The sequence below is a fragment of the Nilaparvata lugens genome, chromosome X, assembly GCF_014356525.2.
Source record: "Nilaparvata lugens isolate BPH chromosome X, ASM1435652v1, whole genome shotgun sequence".
Lineage (NCBI taxonomy): Eukaryota > Metazoa > Arthropoda > Insecta > Hemiptera > Delphacidae > Nilaparvata > Nilaparvata lugens.
In genome coordinates, this window is record NC_052518.1 from 40809067 (window position 1) to 40828202 (window position 19136).

Below are 19136 nucleotides of genomic sequence, written 5' to 3' on the forward strand. Positions count from 1 at the left end.
AGAAGTTCTTGTCCTCATGACATCGGGCTATTATCATATGTTGTTCATCCTTATTGGTTACGTCGGCGTTCACGATTTTATATATTAGAAATTTAACTGAAGGAATTAGTTTCACTATTTCTTCTGTCATTGCACTTGGAATTTATATTTTCAAAAAATGGACTATGAAACTGGATGGACTAAAAAGGACTGGATGGACTGAAACTGAAAATGGACTAAAAAGGACTGGATGGACTGAAACTGAAAATGGACTAATGAAAATGCAGTCAATTTTCGAAAAAATGGACTCTTGCTCGAAAATACTATACCATATACAGAATCAGGTTTCAAATATCCTTTAATTTCTTCTACATTGTATGTTTATGATATCTAAGGAGTCTCAATATTTGAAAGTGAATATTTGGTCGTTTTCGGTATTTATAATACAATTATCGTTCATATGCAAATTCTATCGTAAGAAATTTCCTGTGAATGCTGAGTCGTTGCCATTATCCTTATCCGTAGTATACGGTTTTCGTTGCCAATTTATACTTTATGCTCATTATTATTATCAACATTCACATTGCCGATCGTACTGTCCCCTATTTGCTCATCGAGGTCATTCAATATGCTTCATTCAACGGAGGAGCTTCATTGTTATTGATTGTGAGATCATCAATATCAATGCCATTACACTCATCAATATTGTCATTGTTGTTAGTCGCATTAGTTTCGGCGGGAAAGCCTGGGTACTCGTCAAATCCTAAAAAGTCATTGCCATCGTTTTCCATCATATTTACATTGGACAGTTTAGAAAGAGCAACAACTACATGATTTGATCGTTCTTTTATATATTGCACGGTACAGTCATATTCCTTCATCAAAAGTTTCCAACGCATCAATTTTGTATTCGGCTCTTTTAGTGAATGAAGTGGCTTACGATCGGTTCTTCGAATGAAATGATTTCCGTTCAAATAAGGTCGAAAGTGTTTAACTGCCCAATTAATCGCAAGCATTTCTTTTTCTATTTTTGAAAGATTTTGGTCTGCTGAATTAAGGGTACGTGACGCAAATTAAATTGGAGTGTCTTTTCTATCAGTTATCTGAGGAAGTACGGAACCAAGGGCGGGATTTGATGCATCCGTAATCAAACTTAATTTTTTATTCAATTTAGAAAGTTGTAATAGCTTCTTTCAATAGATTTACTGATTAGATAAATATTGAACCTTTTGGTTTGATGGTTGATGTTTTTCGTAATTTTTGCAAATCCTTGAATCATTTTTCGATATCTTGCTAAACCAAGAAATTGTTTCATCTGTTTTGTGGTCTGTGGAATTGGAAATTCTCTTATTACTTTCAATTTTTCTAGGTTAGGCTGGATATATTTTTCTGAATTGATGTGTCCCAGATACATGAGTTCTTGTTAGAGAAATTCGGTTTTGTCCAGTTGATATTGTTTTAGGTTTTCAAATACGATTTTCAAGTGTTTCATATGTTCTACTGACGAATCAGAAAAAATTATAATTTCATAGCTTTTTGAAAATTGCTAGGAGCATTTTGCAAACCAAATGGCAAATTCTGACAAATTCAGAATCACCATTTTCACCAGAATTCTTTTTTAGGAATTGATGCCGGAAAGTTCGATTCGATGAAACCCTGAAACTAAGTCCATAGTCGAAAAGTGGGTTACTCTACTCATTTTGGAAAATAACTCTTCGATGTTCGGAAGAGGGTAGCGGTCAGATTTGGGTTTTTTTCATCAGTTTTCTGAAATATAGAGTTACATTTGGTAACACCCTTTATAATGCTGATGTAGCTATGCATTGTTATTTACTAGCTATTAGTTTAGTTGCTTTTTCGAGTCAGTCTGTTGTCAGAGCTCGTAGAGCGTACATCGCTTATAACCATGTATTAGATGTATTAGTATGTTGAAATAAATAATTCTTTTTAAAAAGCCGGTTGGTTATTCCAGTTCCTTAACTGGCGCCCGAACCACCCTCGCGCAGTTTTCCAATGTTGTTCGTTTGACAATATTAGTTTTCAGATTCATGTCACGATCGCTTATTCGACTTTAAAAAGGAAACTATCGGAGGACTAAGTGAGGTGAACCTTCAACTTCAACGGAACTTCTACACGGGATAATCACGCCACCGGACTTCTTTCATCCTGGCAACCACACTGGCAGACTCCTTCCGAAACGCTTTCATCCAACAACCGGAAGTAAATCCAGTTCTTACCATTGCTGCTACTGTAAGTAACGAATGTATTCTTCTACCTCAGCTTCACTTTCTTCTGCTTCAAATCCACTCATCAAGCCCTCCAAATTAGACTCTTCCACTATAACAACTATCCCCGAACATCTGTTGGACTTTATCCCCAAGTTCGATGGGACACCCAATAAAATTCCCAAATTTCTCAGATCCATTGAAGAACTTTTCGGACTTTACTGTAATGATACTATCGAAAAAACTCAACGTGACCAGAACCACTGACTTTTGTATACCACTGCACTTCACAACTTAGAAGGCACAGCTGATAGCGAAGTTCAAAATAGTGAGTGCTCTAATGTAATCGAACTTATTCAACTCATAAAGAAACACTTTTCCGATAAACGCACTGTTCCAGACCTCATAGCAGATTGCTATTATGAAAACTTTTCAACATGAGCATCCCCTTGACTTTCTTGACAGACTAAACGAGAAGCGAACCAGGGTAGTTACTCGCTACAAATTAGACGGTGTATCCGGTGACTTACTCAAAAACCTTCTTGAACAACTTGACATGACACTTGTAAGGACACTTATTCACAGTGTTCATCCAACACTCGGTGCTCATCTCCAAGTTTACAAGCTTAAGAACTTGGACGAAGCCCGTGACACTCTTCGTAGTGATTGCAGTATTGTGCTAAATCAATTGAAAATTATGGAATCTGTGTCTGATAGTGCAGTTATCAATCCTCAGTTTCGGCAGCGTAACTTCTTTCAACCGCGATCAGTGTTTCCCCAATTCAGGCAGTATTCACCTCGAAGTTTTCATCAACAACCCTTCAAGCAAACTTTTGTCCCTTTTAACCAACATAGGTTTCAACACAACCAATTCCAACAAACTCCACAAATCCAATCTCAACAGAATCTAGTACCATTTAACGCAAGATTTCAGAAGTCTCAATTTCAAAATGTCCAACCAAAATCCTTCAACAGTAGCTTTCGTAATTTCCAAGGCGGTGCACATAACGTTCTACAGTCTCCAAATTGGAATTCTCAAAATACTGTTTCAACCAATCGTAGTAACAACTCTGAACGGAACAATTCGTTTCACGATGTTCATTATCTGGAAGGAAATTGCATTGACGAATCTAACGTAAATGTCACTCAACTTGATGAAATGTATTTCGTTCAATCTATGCAAACTCAAATCGATTCTCTCACTTCAGCTGTGAATGAATTGGCAGACCGTTTTTTAGGATTAGGTCCAGCTCCTTCGGGGGACCCGCCAATCAGTTCGAGTTGAAGATTATCAACAAATCACTCCCGTACTTTGTCGATGATTCCAATCTAAAATGGCTTGTTGACACTGGATCAGTGAAGAACTATATAAATCCCGCTATTGTACCACCTGTGTGACTAGATTTAAGGAAGAATTTATCGTGAAGCCACCTGCTGGTGAAAGAAAAGGTGATGAGTATATTTTTATGAACTCGTCACAAGTGTTTCCAATGTGTGTTAGAATCAAGATGTATTTATTTGAATTTTCTAAGAAGTATGACATTTTATTAGGACATGAAACTAAGTGCACTCAATGCTAATTTTATTTTCAAGGATAAGACCTTAGATTATCGTAATGGATCGAAAAATTATTATTTGTAATGAATTCTAGTAGTAACGACATTGAATTGAAACGAGATTTTAATGTGATAACTGTCCCAGTTACATCTATTCCCAATGTAGGACGAGGATTGCTTAAAGCTGTAACAAATGATAATTTTAGTATTGACGAAGGTATACATTCATTCATTCATTCATTTATTCATTTCTTGTATAAAACACTATAATCATAATATAAATATGACATTGGAGAGGAAAAACTAGGCTGAGCCTGTATTATGTACATGTCTAGCGTTTTCTCATGAACTCATGACCATCAGTCCTGAACCCATGGAAATAGATGAGATAGAAAATATTCATGAGCCAACAAATGAATCAGTGACCGAGAGTCCCGAAAATTTTGCATTAGTGAAGAACTTGATTTTTGAAACTTTGCGCACAGATCATATGAATGATGAAGAGAAAAAGGGAGATATTGATTTAGTAATTAAATTTCCCGAAATAATCAAACTTGAAAATATCCCTCTAGGGTCGACGAACTTACTCAAACACAAAATCAACACAGTTGATGACAATCCTGTTTACACAAGAAATTATAGGTACCCTCAAATTTTCAATAAAGACGTTCAATTTGAGATAGAAAAGTTGCTAAAGAACAAAATAATTCAACCCTCAAACTCCCCAAACAACTCTCCAATATGGGTAGTTCCCAAGAAAATGGATGCTTCTGGTCAAAAGAAAATTAGAATAATAATCGATTACAGAAAACTCAATGAAAAAACTATAGCTGACAAATATCCTCAACCAAATATTGAAGATCTATTTGGAAAAATCGGACGAGCTACGTATTTCTCGACGACGATAGATTTATATTATCCTGGTTTCCATCAGATTGTAATGGACCAAAAACAGCCTTTTCAACAGAAGACGGCCACTTCGAATTCCTAAGGCTTCCGTTTGGATTGAAAAATGCACCCCCATTTTTTCAGCGCAATATGAACATACTATTTGCTAGAATGCCGAATGTTTTAGTGTATATGGACATCATTGTATTCTCTGACAATTCAGAGGAGCATTTGAAACATTTGAGATCCGTTTTCAAAAAATTGAAAGAACACAATCTGAAAATACAGCTCGATAAAACTGAATTTTTCAAAAGAGAATTGTTGTACCTAGGACATGTAATCTCAGAGGAAGGAATTCAACCGAATCCCGCCAAATTTAAAGCAATCAAAGACTTCCCGATTCCCAAAACCGAGTAACAAATAAAACAATTTTTAGTATTAACTGGTTACTAGAGAAAAATGATAAAGAACTATGCAAAAATCGCTAAGCCTCTAACTCAAGCTTTAAAAAAAGATGTCAAGGTTTACATTTCCGATAGGGAGTACGTTAATGCATTTGAAAAACTGAAAACAATGCTACAAAACAGTCCAATATTACAATTACCCGATTTGTAAAACAATTCATAGTTACTACTGACGCTAGCAATTTCGCTATTGGAGGAGTGGTTTCACAGATTTTCAATGGTAAAGATCTACCTGTTGCCTATGCTTCAAGGACATTGAACAAAAATGAGATCAATCTTTCAACCATAGAAAAAGAACTGTTGGCTATTGTAGGGTGTTGTAAATATTTCAGGCCCTACTTATATGGACGTAAATTTCTAATCAGACTGACCACAAACCTCTCCAGTGGCTTCATAGTATCAAAGAACCAAATTCCAAATTGATAAGATGGAAACTTTTGTTAGAAGAATCGATTTTGACATTACCTATATAAAAGGGAAAACCAACTTTGTAGCGGATGCTTTGTCCCGTCCTTATGACGTCACTATGATGGAAAATGAAAAGAATGGTTTTCGAGGTTTCGAGGATGGTTTTCGAGGTTTTGCGAATAATTTTCAAGGTTTGGAAAATACTAGTGATGACCCCCACGAATTTGATGATGTAACTATAGACGAGTTGATAAGGTTCAATACTAACACTGACGTACCCTCGATAGATAGTAGTACTTACGAAGATTTTTTTCAACGAATAGGTACATTAGGCGAGCGGAATGATAATACTGGTAATGATAACTTAGTAACTAATGCTAATGAAGGAAACGTTGTAAATGATAATGCTTTTGATGACATTGATCGTGAGATTATCGTGAGTAATGATGACGAACAAGAAGCCGAGAACTATAATCGCAGCTTAGCTACGATACACTCGCAAGAAAGCTCGAATGAACAGGTAGCTGATGATGATAAGTTGCTTAATATTGAGCATAACCAACTTATTCTTCAAAGAGGTAACCAAGCCCCTCAATTGAGAAAAGTTTTTGATAAAAGACGATTGACCATTTATTTTGGGAACGCTAATGATTATGATGACATGATAAATAAATGTATGGAGTTTTCTGTTCGCGAGAAGGTGTTTTGTATGATGAGTACGAGCAAATTTTCAACAATTTTAAAAGTGTGTTATTAGAAACGTTTGATTCCATAAAACTGAAAAGGTTTAAGAAAATGAATTTAGATATAGTGGATACTGATGAACAAAAACAGATAATTTCTAATCAACATGAAGGAAAGACGTACCACAGAGGTATCAATGAAACGTATAATCAGATAAGGAGAAGATATAACTGGCCATCAATGCTAAGAGACGTAACAGATTACATTAACAAATGTGCTGTATACCTGAAAGTAAAGTATTGATTGATTGATTGAGTACTTTATTTATGTAGATTACAATATATACTGGCTTATACACTTATATACAATAGCTTACAATACAGCAAAATTATAGATGAATTTACATAATATAGACTAGGAAAATAACTATAGAACTGTATATGATATGAAAAAGCAATTTGTAATATAATAACTATAGATAATAATCATATTGTTATGCATCTACATAAATTGGCGGAGCTTTGGACATATCAATGTCCATTCTTTGGGAAGAATAATAAAAATATCCTCCCCACTAACTCTCTACCAAAAAATGGTATACTGTATAATCAAAGTATGATAGACAACCTGTTAGAGTCGCATATAAAGTCACTCCAACTCCAGATAAACCATTTGAAAAACTACAAATTGGCTGTTTCCAATACGATAAAATAAAGTTTTTGACAATGATTGATTGTTTTTCCAAACGATTAACGGTCCATCCCCTTAAAAGTTTAAACCAAATCGATATTCAAGAACGCCTGAATGATTATTTTTCATCTTTTCCCCTACCCAAAATTATACAAATGGACAACGGCCGTGAGTTCGACAATGCAGGTTTACGCGACTTCCTGAAATTGTACGTCGACAATGCAGGTTTACGCGACTTTCTGAGATTGTACGGTGTTGAAGCATACTACGTCACTCCTGGACACCCAGACTCTCAGGGCTTGATTGAAAGAGCTCATTCTACGCTTATCGAGATCCTAAATGCAATTCAATTGGAGAATAAAAACAATACAACAGAAACAAACATGAAACTAGCAGTTATAGCATTAAATGATACGCTCAACTCAACTCTGAAAATGACTCCCATGGAAATAACTTATGGCATGTCAAACAATCCTTTTGTTAACGGCGTTATGGAAAGATTGGTGACAGAACAAAAGTCTCACCAATATTTAGAAAGAATGAATTTAGTTCACAAGTTGATAAAGAATAAAATTGAATCCGAAAAACAGACACGCACTGAGCAACTGAATGTCAATCGTGAAAAGGATGTAGAAATTGAAAAAGAGCCTTACATTAAAACGACTTCTAACAAAAAAACTGAACCGAAATTCTTCAAAGTAAACTACAGTAAAAATGATAGATCAACTAGCTAACCCTCGAGCAATACAGGAACGCTCATTCATTTAAAGTACACCCTAATAGAATGAAACGCCCCCAAAAAAAATGGAGAAACGAAAGAACTTATGTGTTACAGGACACGATGATACCAATCCTACTTCTCCTGTTGCTGGCCCCAGCACCTTACGAAATGATTGACCTGAGCAAATCCTCCGGTGTTGCTCCCATTAAAATTCAGAGCTCCTTTATTGTTAACACGACATACACATATGTTCTTAAAATAAGTACTAGCTATTTAAGATTAGAATTAAATAATATAGAGACATTTATTGATTTTTTAGCTAATAAGGATATTGATAAGAGTCGTCTAAGCATCATGAAATTAAATTTAAAGTATACGAAAAAGTAAATAAAATCAAATTCAATCCATTATATAGACAAAAACGAGGCCTCAGTGTAGGATCTGCACTTTCATGGCTCACTGGTAATATGGACGCTAACGATAAGGAACGATATGATAAAATTTTACAAACTGTATAATCACACGAATAAGATCTTAGTAATAATCTAGAAAAACAATTTGCTGTTAATCATAAATTAATGGAGGAATTTAACAATAAAATGAAAATAATACGATCAAATAGAATTGAACTTAATCAGCAATCCTCATTGTTATTTGACTCTCTCTTGCTTTTAAATAATAAAATTTCCGATATTGTAACAAGCTTAGAATTTTGTAAATTGAATGTACTCCACTCGATTATTATTTCTCACGATGGACTTTTTCTCATACACCGAAATTCAAATTTTAGCTTCATTTCAAACGATGTCAGTGTAATATAGAAACTCAGCAAAGTCCATTGTGCAATGTTAAAAGACCACATTTCTTATTTCATTGAAGTACCACTACAGTCGGCGATTTATGATAGATTTTTCCTATTATCGTATCCTGTCATTCAAGAAAATGAATTTGTAACAACAATCGTACATCCTTCTTTTGTACTCTGTAATGATAAATTATTTTTTGGAACTTGCGAACTTATCAATGATAATTATTATTGTAGTAATATAAGTCGTATTGAAAATTTATCTATTGAACAATTGTTAGATGATAGAGATTTAAATGGATGTAATAAATTAGTTTTAAAGGATGAGTCTTCTTTAGTTAAATAAATTAGCATAATTGATAATTTTATATTGTTTAATGTAAGTTCATGTATAATTTACAGTGCTGCCAAGAAGAAAAATGTTACTCTATTTCCAAACGGAAAAACTAAATTGTTAAAAATTGATAACTCAGAGACTTTAATTGGATATTACAGACCAAACATATTTTGGGAGAATGAAGTTATTGTACCAACTAAACTTATAGAAAATAAGAAGATTTCCAAATTTAGTTTTGATCAAGTACATAACTGCTAACATAAAATTTCAACAACTCGATATTATTGATGAATTACCTCTACGAGACAATAGAATTATCTATATTGTTGTAATTACTATATTATTTATTTTGATTATAATTTTATTGATATTCATTTGCATTGAAATAATTTGGCAGAAACTGTTCATTTCTAAATCAAAAAATTGTAATTCTGGCGTAGATAACGATATTGTTAATACAGATTCCCAACAAATTTATCCAAGATTGCCATGTAACTAATACTTAATTTTTGAACATGTACTTGATGCTATTTTATTTTTGAAGCTGAGGGCAGCTTCACACTTGGGGGGAGGAGTTACATTTGGTAACCCCCTTTATAATGCTGATGTAGCTGTGCATTGTTATTTACTAGCCATTAGTTTAGTTGATTTTTCGAGTCAGTCTGTTGCCAGTGCTCGTAGAGCGTACATCGCTTATAACCATGTATTAGATGTATTAATATGTTGAAATAAATAATTCTTTTTAAAAAGCCGGATGGTTATTCCAGTTCCTTAACTTAGGACTAGTCTCACTTTACGTTTATTTGTGTTGAAATTAGATTTTATTTCTTTTACAAGTTCAGACAAGGCATCCTCAGTACTCTCATTTTCTTGGAAGGCATATTGATATTGGTTTAATATTATTTTTTTTTAATATGAGACAACCTGTTCTTTTATTATTTTCTCAAAAACCTTGGATAAATTACTTAGTCTAATAAAGACTTATTAGACGATAATTACTTGGATACGTTTTGTCCCCAGATTTGTGAAAATGTCTTCAATTTGTGAGTGACTTGAGAAATGTCCAGTTTCCATAAATCAATTGAGAATAGGGCTGAGCTCTTAGGGGAATAGCCAAAAAAATTGGCTATTCTTTTTAAGCAAGCACTACTTAAATTATCAAAACCAGGAGATGCACTATTTTTTTTCAAATTATTTGTTTATTTTATAACTTCTTGTGAACTTGTAGGATGCATAAAAAATGAATTTACAAGGCGGAAATGAGAATCAATTTTATATGAGAAAATAACATTTACGAAACGGTCAACCTATATCATCTAAGTCAGTGGAGCGTCCAGTTCTGTAAATTCATTAGACCATGTTACCTATTTTAACAAATCAATGAGTTTGACAAGATTTATTTTTTCCTTTTAATGATTCAAGTTGTTTGGTTTATCAGGTGCCTGGTTCTTTATATTAATATACTGGTTCTTTATATTAATATAGAAATGAACAAAAATTATCCTTTATAGAAGTTTTAAACCTAAAACGTTTTCCTCACCAATTTTTGGACTTTTGTAGAAAATGTGATCAATACGTTTCAGAATTATCATTTACTGTTGTTGACTTGTTAATGAACGACTTGTGACCGTTTATGTGCATTTAACTGATATATTCATTTGAGGTTTTACTATTTTGCAATAGATTGATATTCAAGTCACCCAAGATTTTTTTTTTGTTTTATCAATGTCTCTCAGTTGTGTATTACGATCGGAATCAGGATGTAAATCCTAGTGCACAATGCACTACTTTTGCTAATAAGAGTTTCCTAGCTTCTTGAAAATTCGAAACGTTCAGAGTTTGTAAGTGAGCTATCGATAAAGTAATGCATCAACAAGAACATTGATAACCTGCCAATCACAAGTTGTTTTTTGACAAAATCGAGAAATTCATGTTTCACTCCATCCAACTCAAGTCGGAAAATGATAGTAGTACGTTTCTCTTCGAGTGTTAATAAAATTGAGAGGGCTTTTTTAATTGATATCAAAGTAGTTCAATTGTAAGTTAACACTACATTTATCAGCAAAATTGTCTTTTAGAGTAGGAATACAACTATGGCTTGACTTGTAGAATTTAGAACAGTGGTCGCCAAACTTATGAGCCTGTGAGCTAGAATAGCATTTATAAATGTTCTAGTGAGCTACCAAGCAATATTAGAATAAAGGAAGTATCTTTTATTGCCTATAAAGAGACTTTTCTAGTGTTGAAATCTACTTATCTCATAGCAAAAAGTTCAACAAAGGTTGAAATTGAAAGTTACATTTCAATGAGGGCAGTGGAACTCTTTTTGGCCATCAAGTATTTTCTTGATGTTTGGAGTGAACGTTGTAGCCGCCATTCTGATGCAGTTGTCCAAAAAATGTTCCTATATCGATTTTTTATGAATTACATACTTGAAAAAGATGATTCACACAAGTAGGTAGAGCTGAGCATAGCTTTCAACCTCAATGTAACTTCAATAATAATTGGACATTTTTTTGAGGAGTTGAGGCCAAATATTTCCAGTTGTAGAAAGTGATCTGAGACACAAGATCCTTTTAAAAATCCACAAATTCCATTTCAACTGAAGCCTGATCTCCACAAAAATGATTTACAACATATGCTGCAAAATCTTCTGCATCGATCTCTACAAAAGGAGAGTTGACGAATTGTACCATATTCGATATGCTTTTAAAATCTTGAAATCATTGATCAAACTGCTGACTCAAGTCTGAATTGTAACGTATTCTTGGTTATTGCTGAGGTGTTGTGGAGGATTTTTCTCGTCATTGATTTTCTTCAGACTGGAAAAGTGTTTATATTCAAACTAGACGACATTCTTTTCCCACATTTCAATCTCCTTGGAAAACGATTGTACAGTTCAAATCATTCTACCGATGTCCTTATCTTTCCCTTGAAGCTGCAAATTTAAATCATTCAACTTCTCAGTTATATCTGTGAGAAATGCAAAATGTTGTAGCCATGTTTCTCAATGCATGGTTGATAACCCAAGCATTTCTGTGAGCTACCAAAAACTACCCCAAGAGCTACCGGTAGCTCGCGATTGACTGTTTGGCGACCACTGATTTAGAACAACAGCTTGTGCAGTACCATGCATTCTGAAACAAATTTTGATTTTCAATCAAATTTTATTTCCCTTTCATTTTATAATAAATGGAAGAAGAAACAAACATTTAGGAAGAAGAAACAAAGGAGAAGAACGAACAGAGCATTTATTTATTCCTGCTTATTCACGTGCAGATATGACTCAGCTAGCTCTGGGTGAGCACCCATACAGTGCTTGTATTGATGGAGGGAAGAAATTATTTTCTCCTTATTCAGTTACAGGCAAGCAGCCCTTGGGTTAACATCAATCTCACGATGTAATTATTCACATCAGTTTCTCTCTTTGAATTTTATTAAGTGAATGTTTGAATACTACGACATGGTGTGAAGATTTGTATATACTTAAACCCGCTATTGAAGGTTAACTATTTGTTATGTTATTTTATTATAATCTTGATACTTTTTATTATTGATACTTTCGATAGAGCAGTTTGATAGCTTATGTGCGAAGTTGGAATTTAAATTCTTGTTCATTCTGAGAGTTGACCAACTTAAAAAGTAATTAATGTAAATAAAATAGAAGTATTTTTTTTCTCTGATTAATATTATATCATAGTTCTTGGGGAAAGTAATTATCAATAGCTTTCTTAAGCGTTATAATTTGATTATTGACTCAATTGAAAGGTAAAGTGTAATAGGAGTCTGGATGTATTTGGAGATAATCGTTCACACTATTAATAATATAATAATTGAATTGTTCTTTTAGTAAGATAAGTAAGTTAGAATATTAGAAATTATTATTTACTGTTTTATTTCACAGCGGTCCATGTTTGTGGCAAACTAATTTACAACTATGGAAAAATGATCCTTGTTAATGGCAAATCAATCCAAAATTATGACTAGGAGACAAGGGGTTCCAGGCCCATCATTAAGGACAGATTTAAAGGATATGGAGGATAGGAGACTATATTGCCAAGTGTGTTTTCTTTCAAGAAATTATGGAACTTCATTACTGAATACTCCGCGATGTAACTCGGTACCGAGGTAATGTGATTGATCAAATTATATTTTCCTGTTATTGAAATTTATGAAAGACTACCAAGGGAATATAGACCTATCTTCAATTATTCAGAATAATGTTACTATCATGTGCCGTACATTATATTTTTGTGAAGTGCTAATTTTTTTCTTTAATAATTAATTTCAAAACATTTATTGTGTTTGCTTGAATTTTTCCTGAGTTCATTCCATTAGATGAGAATACCGAATAATTAGTAATAGGATTTCCTTATTACTGATTATCAGCAATTAGTAAATTATTTCAATATTTTTAGAAAATCGTTGTCTTGACAAAAAGTTTTCAATTTCAAAGTTTCTTTTTAAAGATCAAAACGACAGCGATTTCAATTCATTTTCTAATGTTATGAGTTTGCTTCTTCACGATTCGATTCAAACAAAGCTTTCACTACTTCCAAAAAAGTAAATTGTATCAGCACTATAATCAGGGATCAAATCCGTATCATCTTTGGAGACAGGTTTAGAAATGCATTCTACTACCAGTTGTTGTTGTGTGGGTTGCATGCTCCCGTTTTAGGCGTTGACTTCGGCATTGCTTCGTTCTCCACTTCTTCAGATTTGGACAATGTTGAAGTAGCAATGGTGGTACACTGGTACCCAGCGGCTGCGTAATGAGCGTCCACTGGTCGCCAGGTTGTTGAGTACTGAGTTCAGCTATCCGACAAACTCAGCACTTTTGCATTCGCAAAAACATCTCATTGGATCGGGTGTGAAGAATAAAAGTTCACCAACAATTTAAAACTAGTAGTTCTGCGAACAGGAGACCTCGCTCATGAACACAACTTTCAATCTAATGAGAAGGGCCAGTACAGTAAGTACAGTATATTGTGAAGATTTAGCCATGTCATCTATTATTTTCTCAATTGAAAGTGCTAGAGACACTGTTTGCAGGGACACCAGACTTATCAAGGTACCTTTATATCGTCTCCATATTTACAATATAAACATAAATTACAACTTTTTTAATAATTAATTATAAGAAATCGGTCAACTGGCGGAAAAATGGAATATGCAGTAGGCAATTTAGATGATGAATCGTCTCACAGACGATGGTAAGACGGAAAATGATTCTAAATAAGGTGGGTTTGTTGGTGACAATGACAGGAGGTTGCTAATGATGTTTTTCATGAAAAGTGGATTCAATGTTATGGCTTGTTATGCCTATGCCGAATGTTAATGTTCGCAAATCGGTTTCCGATCTCATACCAGAAGGAAAACAAAAGACTTGACACTGTAGAGCGACACAAAAATACACAAAAAATGCATACAATACAATAATTATTGTACCTGATGAACTGAAAATTCAGTTAGAAAATAACTAAAATAATAACTGATAGTTATGAATGAAAGAAGTTGGAGATTAAAGAAATGTTTATGATGTTAAATATTGTCTACAACTAAAATAGTTGTTGATTAATGTTTAATCAACATTAAAATAAAATAAAAATAATGGTTGATTAATGTTTATGATTATAAAAATTGTCTACAACTAAAATAGTTGAGTTATCTGTAACACTGATAATAATAGTTATTTATGCATTTATATTAAAGATTTTTTTAAAATAATTTATCCAATTTGATAAATCAATTTATTAATAAGATGATTCAATTTAATTATTCTATATAGTCATAATAATGATTTTATAATGATATATTATTAGAAAAAGATAAAACAATTAGTATCGTCTGCAAAAATCTGGTCGGAACGAGATTTGAATCTGGGTCCCACAGTGTGAGAAACTACGCTCAAACCGAACTTGTACACCATGCCCTGGTAACAGTGGATGCGAAAATGTAGGAACATGAATGCTGTATCTTCAAAAATACGAAAAAGTAACTTTTGAGGTTAGTCTAAGTTTTTTTTGAAAATTACAAAAAGTGGAGGTCTTACCAAAAATTGTTACACATACGTTTCTGCGCCTTGTCTCAAAGAACTTGCATACCAAATTTCATCCAAATCAGACAATAATTGCGACTGTAACTGCGGTACAAACGAACAGACAAAAGCCGATCGAGTCGAAACTAAGACCTCAGCTTCGCTTCGGTCAATTATACTTGATTTTGAAATTATACTATTTCACGAATTTTTTGTCACTCGGTCCCTGTTCGGGCACCAAATAAGTTAATTTCTGAACATCGAATTGTATTTTTTTTAAATATATTTTATTTATTGAGACATGTTAACACCACGGCAGAGAAACTCAGAATGAGCGCTCCTACCTTGAATAGGCTAGACAATACAAAATTCTAGCTCAGCTCTTCCTATTCTATACCATTAAAAGAGGGAAATTATAATTAGTGATGTGGATCGGGAATATTCCCAGAGGGAAGGAACTTATTATTTGGCAATATTTCCGAGGCCAAGAAATTTTGGGAATTTATAAAATTGTTCTAAAAATTATTGAAATTGTTCAATCCCACTCATATTTTACATCAATTTAATCAATAAATCATCATTCTATTTGATATTGATCAAGCTCAGCCATATTTTACATTGATATAATCAATAAATCATCATTATTTGAGCCTGTTTTTACTCACTCACTCTTTTAAATACTCGTATTGACTGGACTCAATGAAAGATTATATAGGGAAAATTTTGGAACTCAATTTTTGACCCCATAGCTCTTTTAAGGGTAGTAAGGGGGTAAACATATCAAAAGTCCTCACTCCTAACCCCTGTGCTAAGGTGGTGGGGTAGTTTGAAAATGCCATATTTTGTTTTTTGCACACATCTCGAACAATATGCGCCTTTCGGAAGTTTTCGTCAAACACAATCATAATAATAATGCTCACAAATTATCCTACAAGATTCATTTCCTACATTTTTCCATATCTCTCATAGTTTTCTAGGTATGAGCTCTCTAAGGTATCACATTTTGAAGAAAAACCCTTCCGGCTCCGATTTTTTCATCTTTTTGGCCTTAACTTTTCAAAGATTCATTGAAAAAATCCGTGCTAATCATGGGCTCATAGAGCATTATATTCTCTTCAATTTCATCTATGGTCTCATTATTTTACGCATCTCCCAACGATTGTTGCGGCCGTTATAGTGTTTGAGTGTGAAATTTTCAGTTTAATGACAATAGATCAATTGTCAGGAAAATTGGGAGGGAATTTTTGGAACACAATATTTGAATTCGCAGCTTTATTTTAACTAGTTAGAAGGTGAACATATCACAAGTCCTCATCCCTACTCATTGAGCTAAAGGAATGAGGGTAGTTTAAAAGTTGCATTTTTCATTTCTGGCTGACACGCATGTAACTGGGAAACAATGCATTTCAGCGACATGGCTAACTGAGTAAAAATGAAGCTAGATAAATTTCCGACAAGATTTGTAAAGTAGAGTTTTGTGATATCTTCTTTAGTTTTTGAGATATTCACTTTTAAAAGTGTAAAATCTTTGAATAGACAGTTATTCTTCCAACTTTTTGCACTTTAATAGCTTATTACTCAACAACAATGCATCAAAAAATGTATTTTTTTACACAGGGGGTGGGAGTGAGGACTTTTAAATATGATTACTGTGTTCAAAAATCTTCCCTCTATAATCTTTCATTGACTGGACTATAGGAGTATTTAAAAGACAGTGACTTGTAAAGCATTCAATCCTCTTCAATTTATTTATTTATTCGTATAAAAATACTATCCAGGTAAAAACAACAGGCATTCGCCCAAAACTGCTTTAAACCTCAATTTTTAATGTATTATCTCATCATTTTATGCTTTCCATCAATTTTTATAGCAGTTTTAGTGTTGAGTGTGGTAGGAGTGAGGACTTTTTATATGCTTACCCCCTCACTATCCTTAAAAGGACTGCGAGGTCGAAAATTGGGTTCCAAACTTTTCCCTCTATATATTTTTGAGCATTCGTTGCCTGGACTAGTATCTTATTACAAGTTAAGTGAGCCTCAATGACTCTTGAATGGTTATGAGCTGTGGAATTATTTTCTTTTTGATATTGAATTAAACTCGAGTATGTTACTTGTTTCAGTTCAGCCTATATTGCTTTATAATTGATCACCTGACGCTAGTGTTTACGCGCATCTCAAGTCTACTTATAAACAGAGATCTGAGCCAGCTGGTGACAGGACAATAACGCTGGAGACATACGAGGTCTGCTATCTCTTCATAGTGAATCATTTAATAGAATCAACAGTTGCCAACAGTTTGCAATCACATTTTCTCGAATTTCGAGCTTATTTTCAATTTAAGGTGAAAATGTTACTGAACATTAATTGTAGAGATTTTCATGCTGAATCTTTTCCACTTGAACTTTGTTCAAATTGTATCTGAAGCCTGATAATTGGGAATCTAAAATCAAACTTTGCATAGATGGGGCGGAGCTCCTGAAATTTTTACAGATATGGGACTTGTGGCATTTGATAGAGCTTATCAATGACTATTTTAGGTATAAATTTAATCTAAATCGTTGGAGCAGTTTTCGAAAAAAAATCGCAAAACCCTGTTTTTGACAACATTTTCGTCATTTTAGCCGCCATCTTGAATTGAATTTGATCGAAATTGTTCGTGTCGGATCCTTATATTGTAAGGACCTTAAGTTCCAAATCTCAAGTCATTCGGTTAATTGGGAGATGAGATATCGTGTACACAGACGCACATACACTCACACACACACACACCACTTTTTTGGACTCAGGGGACCTTGAAACGTATAGAAATTTACAAATGTCGGTACCTTAATTTTTTTCGGAAAGCAATACTTTCCTTACCTATGGTAATAGGGCAAGTAAAGTAAAAACACATAGAAACCTACATTATTTTCGAAAATTTTCGACGGCTGTGCCATCTTTGTCAACCATGTAGGGAGTGGAAAGTGTCGTGTCGTCAACCACTCCCTAGATGGTTGTCGAAGATGGCACAGCCATCGAAAATTTCCGAAAATCATGTAAGTTTTAAGTGTTTTTAATCTCTATCTATGTCGTGTGTTTCCTGTTTTAATTTATATTATATATATATATATTATATATATATATATATAATATATATATATATATATATATATATTTATTAAATTCGATAATGAATTGAACCTGACAGCAGTCTTGTCTTGTAACTGAGAACTCAAATCCAAACAAAATTTTGGTGGGTATCATGCACAAGATTCCCAAGAAAAATATAGTTTTACGTACATTTGGCATGTTTCCTCCAGGTACTGACTTCATCATTGTGTACATATTCTCGCCCCCAGAGTTGGACGAATCTGAAAACGACACAGAATTATAGCATCTGGGAGAACACAAATTCAACAACAAAAATTCCAAAGAATTCAAGCGTGAACTAGGAGGGTGTACAAGAATAGTAAAAACGAGTTTAAATGACTACAATTAAAAAAAGAGTGCACAAAGGGTAATTTTGAAACGTAATTTCAACAAATCGTCATAATTACAGATCCCGGTATCAGATATTTTGCCATCTGGCTCACTGAAGAACTCAACTGAAAATGGCCAACACCTCCTTTTTAAAAACATTACCATTAAGAAACTATATTTCAATATTACCTGATAGAAAAGTAGATTTTGAAAACCTAATCGATATATATATGTTTCTTCCAAAGAATTCTATACCTGATTTCCAAGATAATTTGAATTTAAAGAAACAGGATTTCATTGATGTTTCCATTCAATTTCTAAAATAGTGTCTGATCATTACATTTGCATTTGAAATAATATTCTCTACAATAAATTGCTTAGTTAAAGAAATTATCAAAGTTCTAGGAAAATCAAATTTGTAATATGGTTGAAAAGCAAAAGTGAAATATACTGCTCGCAAAAGAAAATACCTGAATAGACAATTACAGTAGAAAAAAGTGCATGTTACAGAAAAGTTTCAATGTAGCTATAACCTATAAGTGCCATAAAGCCATACAAACCAAAAGGGAAAAAATAAACCTCTACTAAAAGATTCTTAACACATTATTTAGTTCAAATAAGCAATGAATATACAAAAATTAACGAAAAAAAAATACGCTAAAGGCTAAATATTCAATAAGAATTGAATTCTGGAGACTGTGATTAAGGTAATTTTGATTACACAATTGATTGGAATATTTAATGAAAAATAGCGTAAAAGGAAGGAAGAAGAATGGCTCGTTTTATGGTATTTTCTCACATGTGAAATTAAAGAGGAGAAATTTTGGCAGAATTTATTTGAGAAGATATTTGGCGCAAAATTGGAGGAAGAGAACATTCTAAAA

At 33.4% G+C, this 19136-nt stretch overlaps 1 protein-coding gene across 11 annotated transcripts in view; it reads right to left on the reverse strand.

Moving 5' to 3' along the window:
* The window catches only part of LOC111047107 (single-stranded DNA-binding protein 3), a 105895-nt gene that overhangs the window by 15839 nt on the left and 70920 nt on the right, over positions 1-19136 (reverse strand). For all 11 annotated transcript variants that reach the window (XM_039443261.1, XM_039443258.1, XM_039443259.1 and 8 more), the window contains one exon: positions 18073-18143. In XM_039443261.1, the coding sequence (XP_039299195.1) occupies positions 18073-18143 (71 nt within the window). The remainder of the gene's footprint in view (positions 1-18072; positions 18144-19136) is intronic.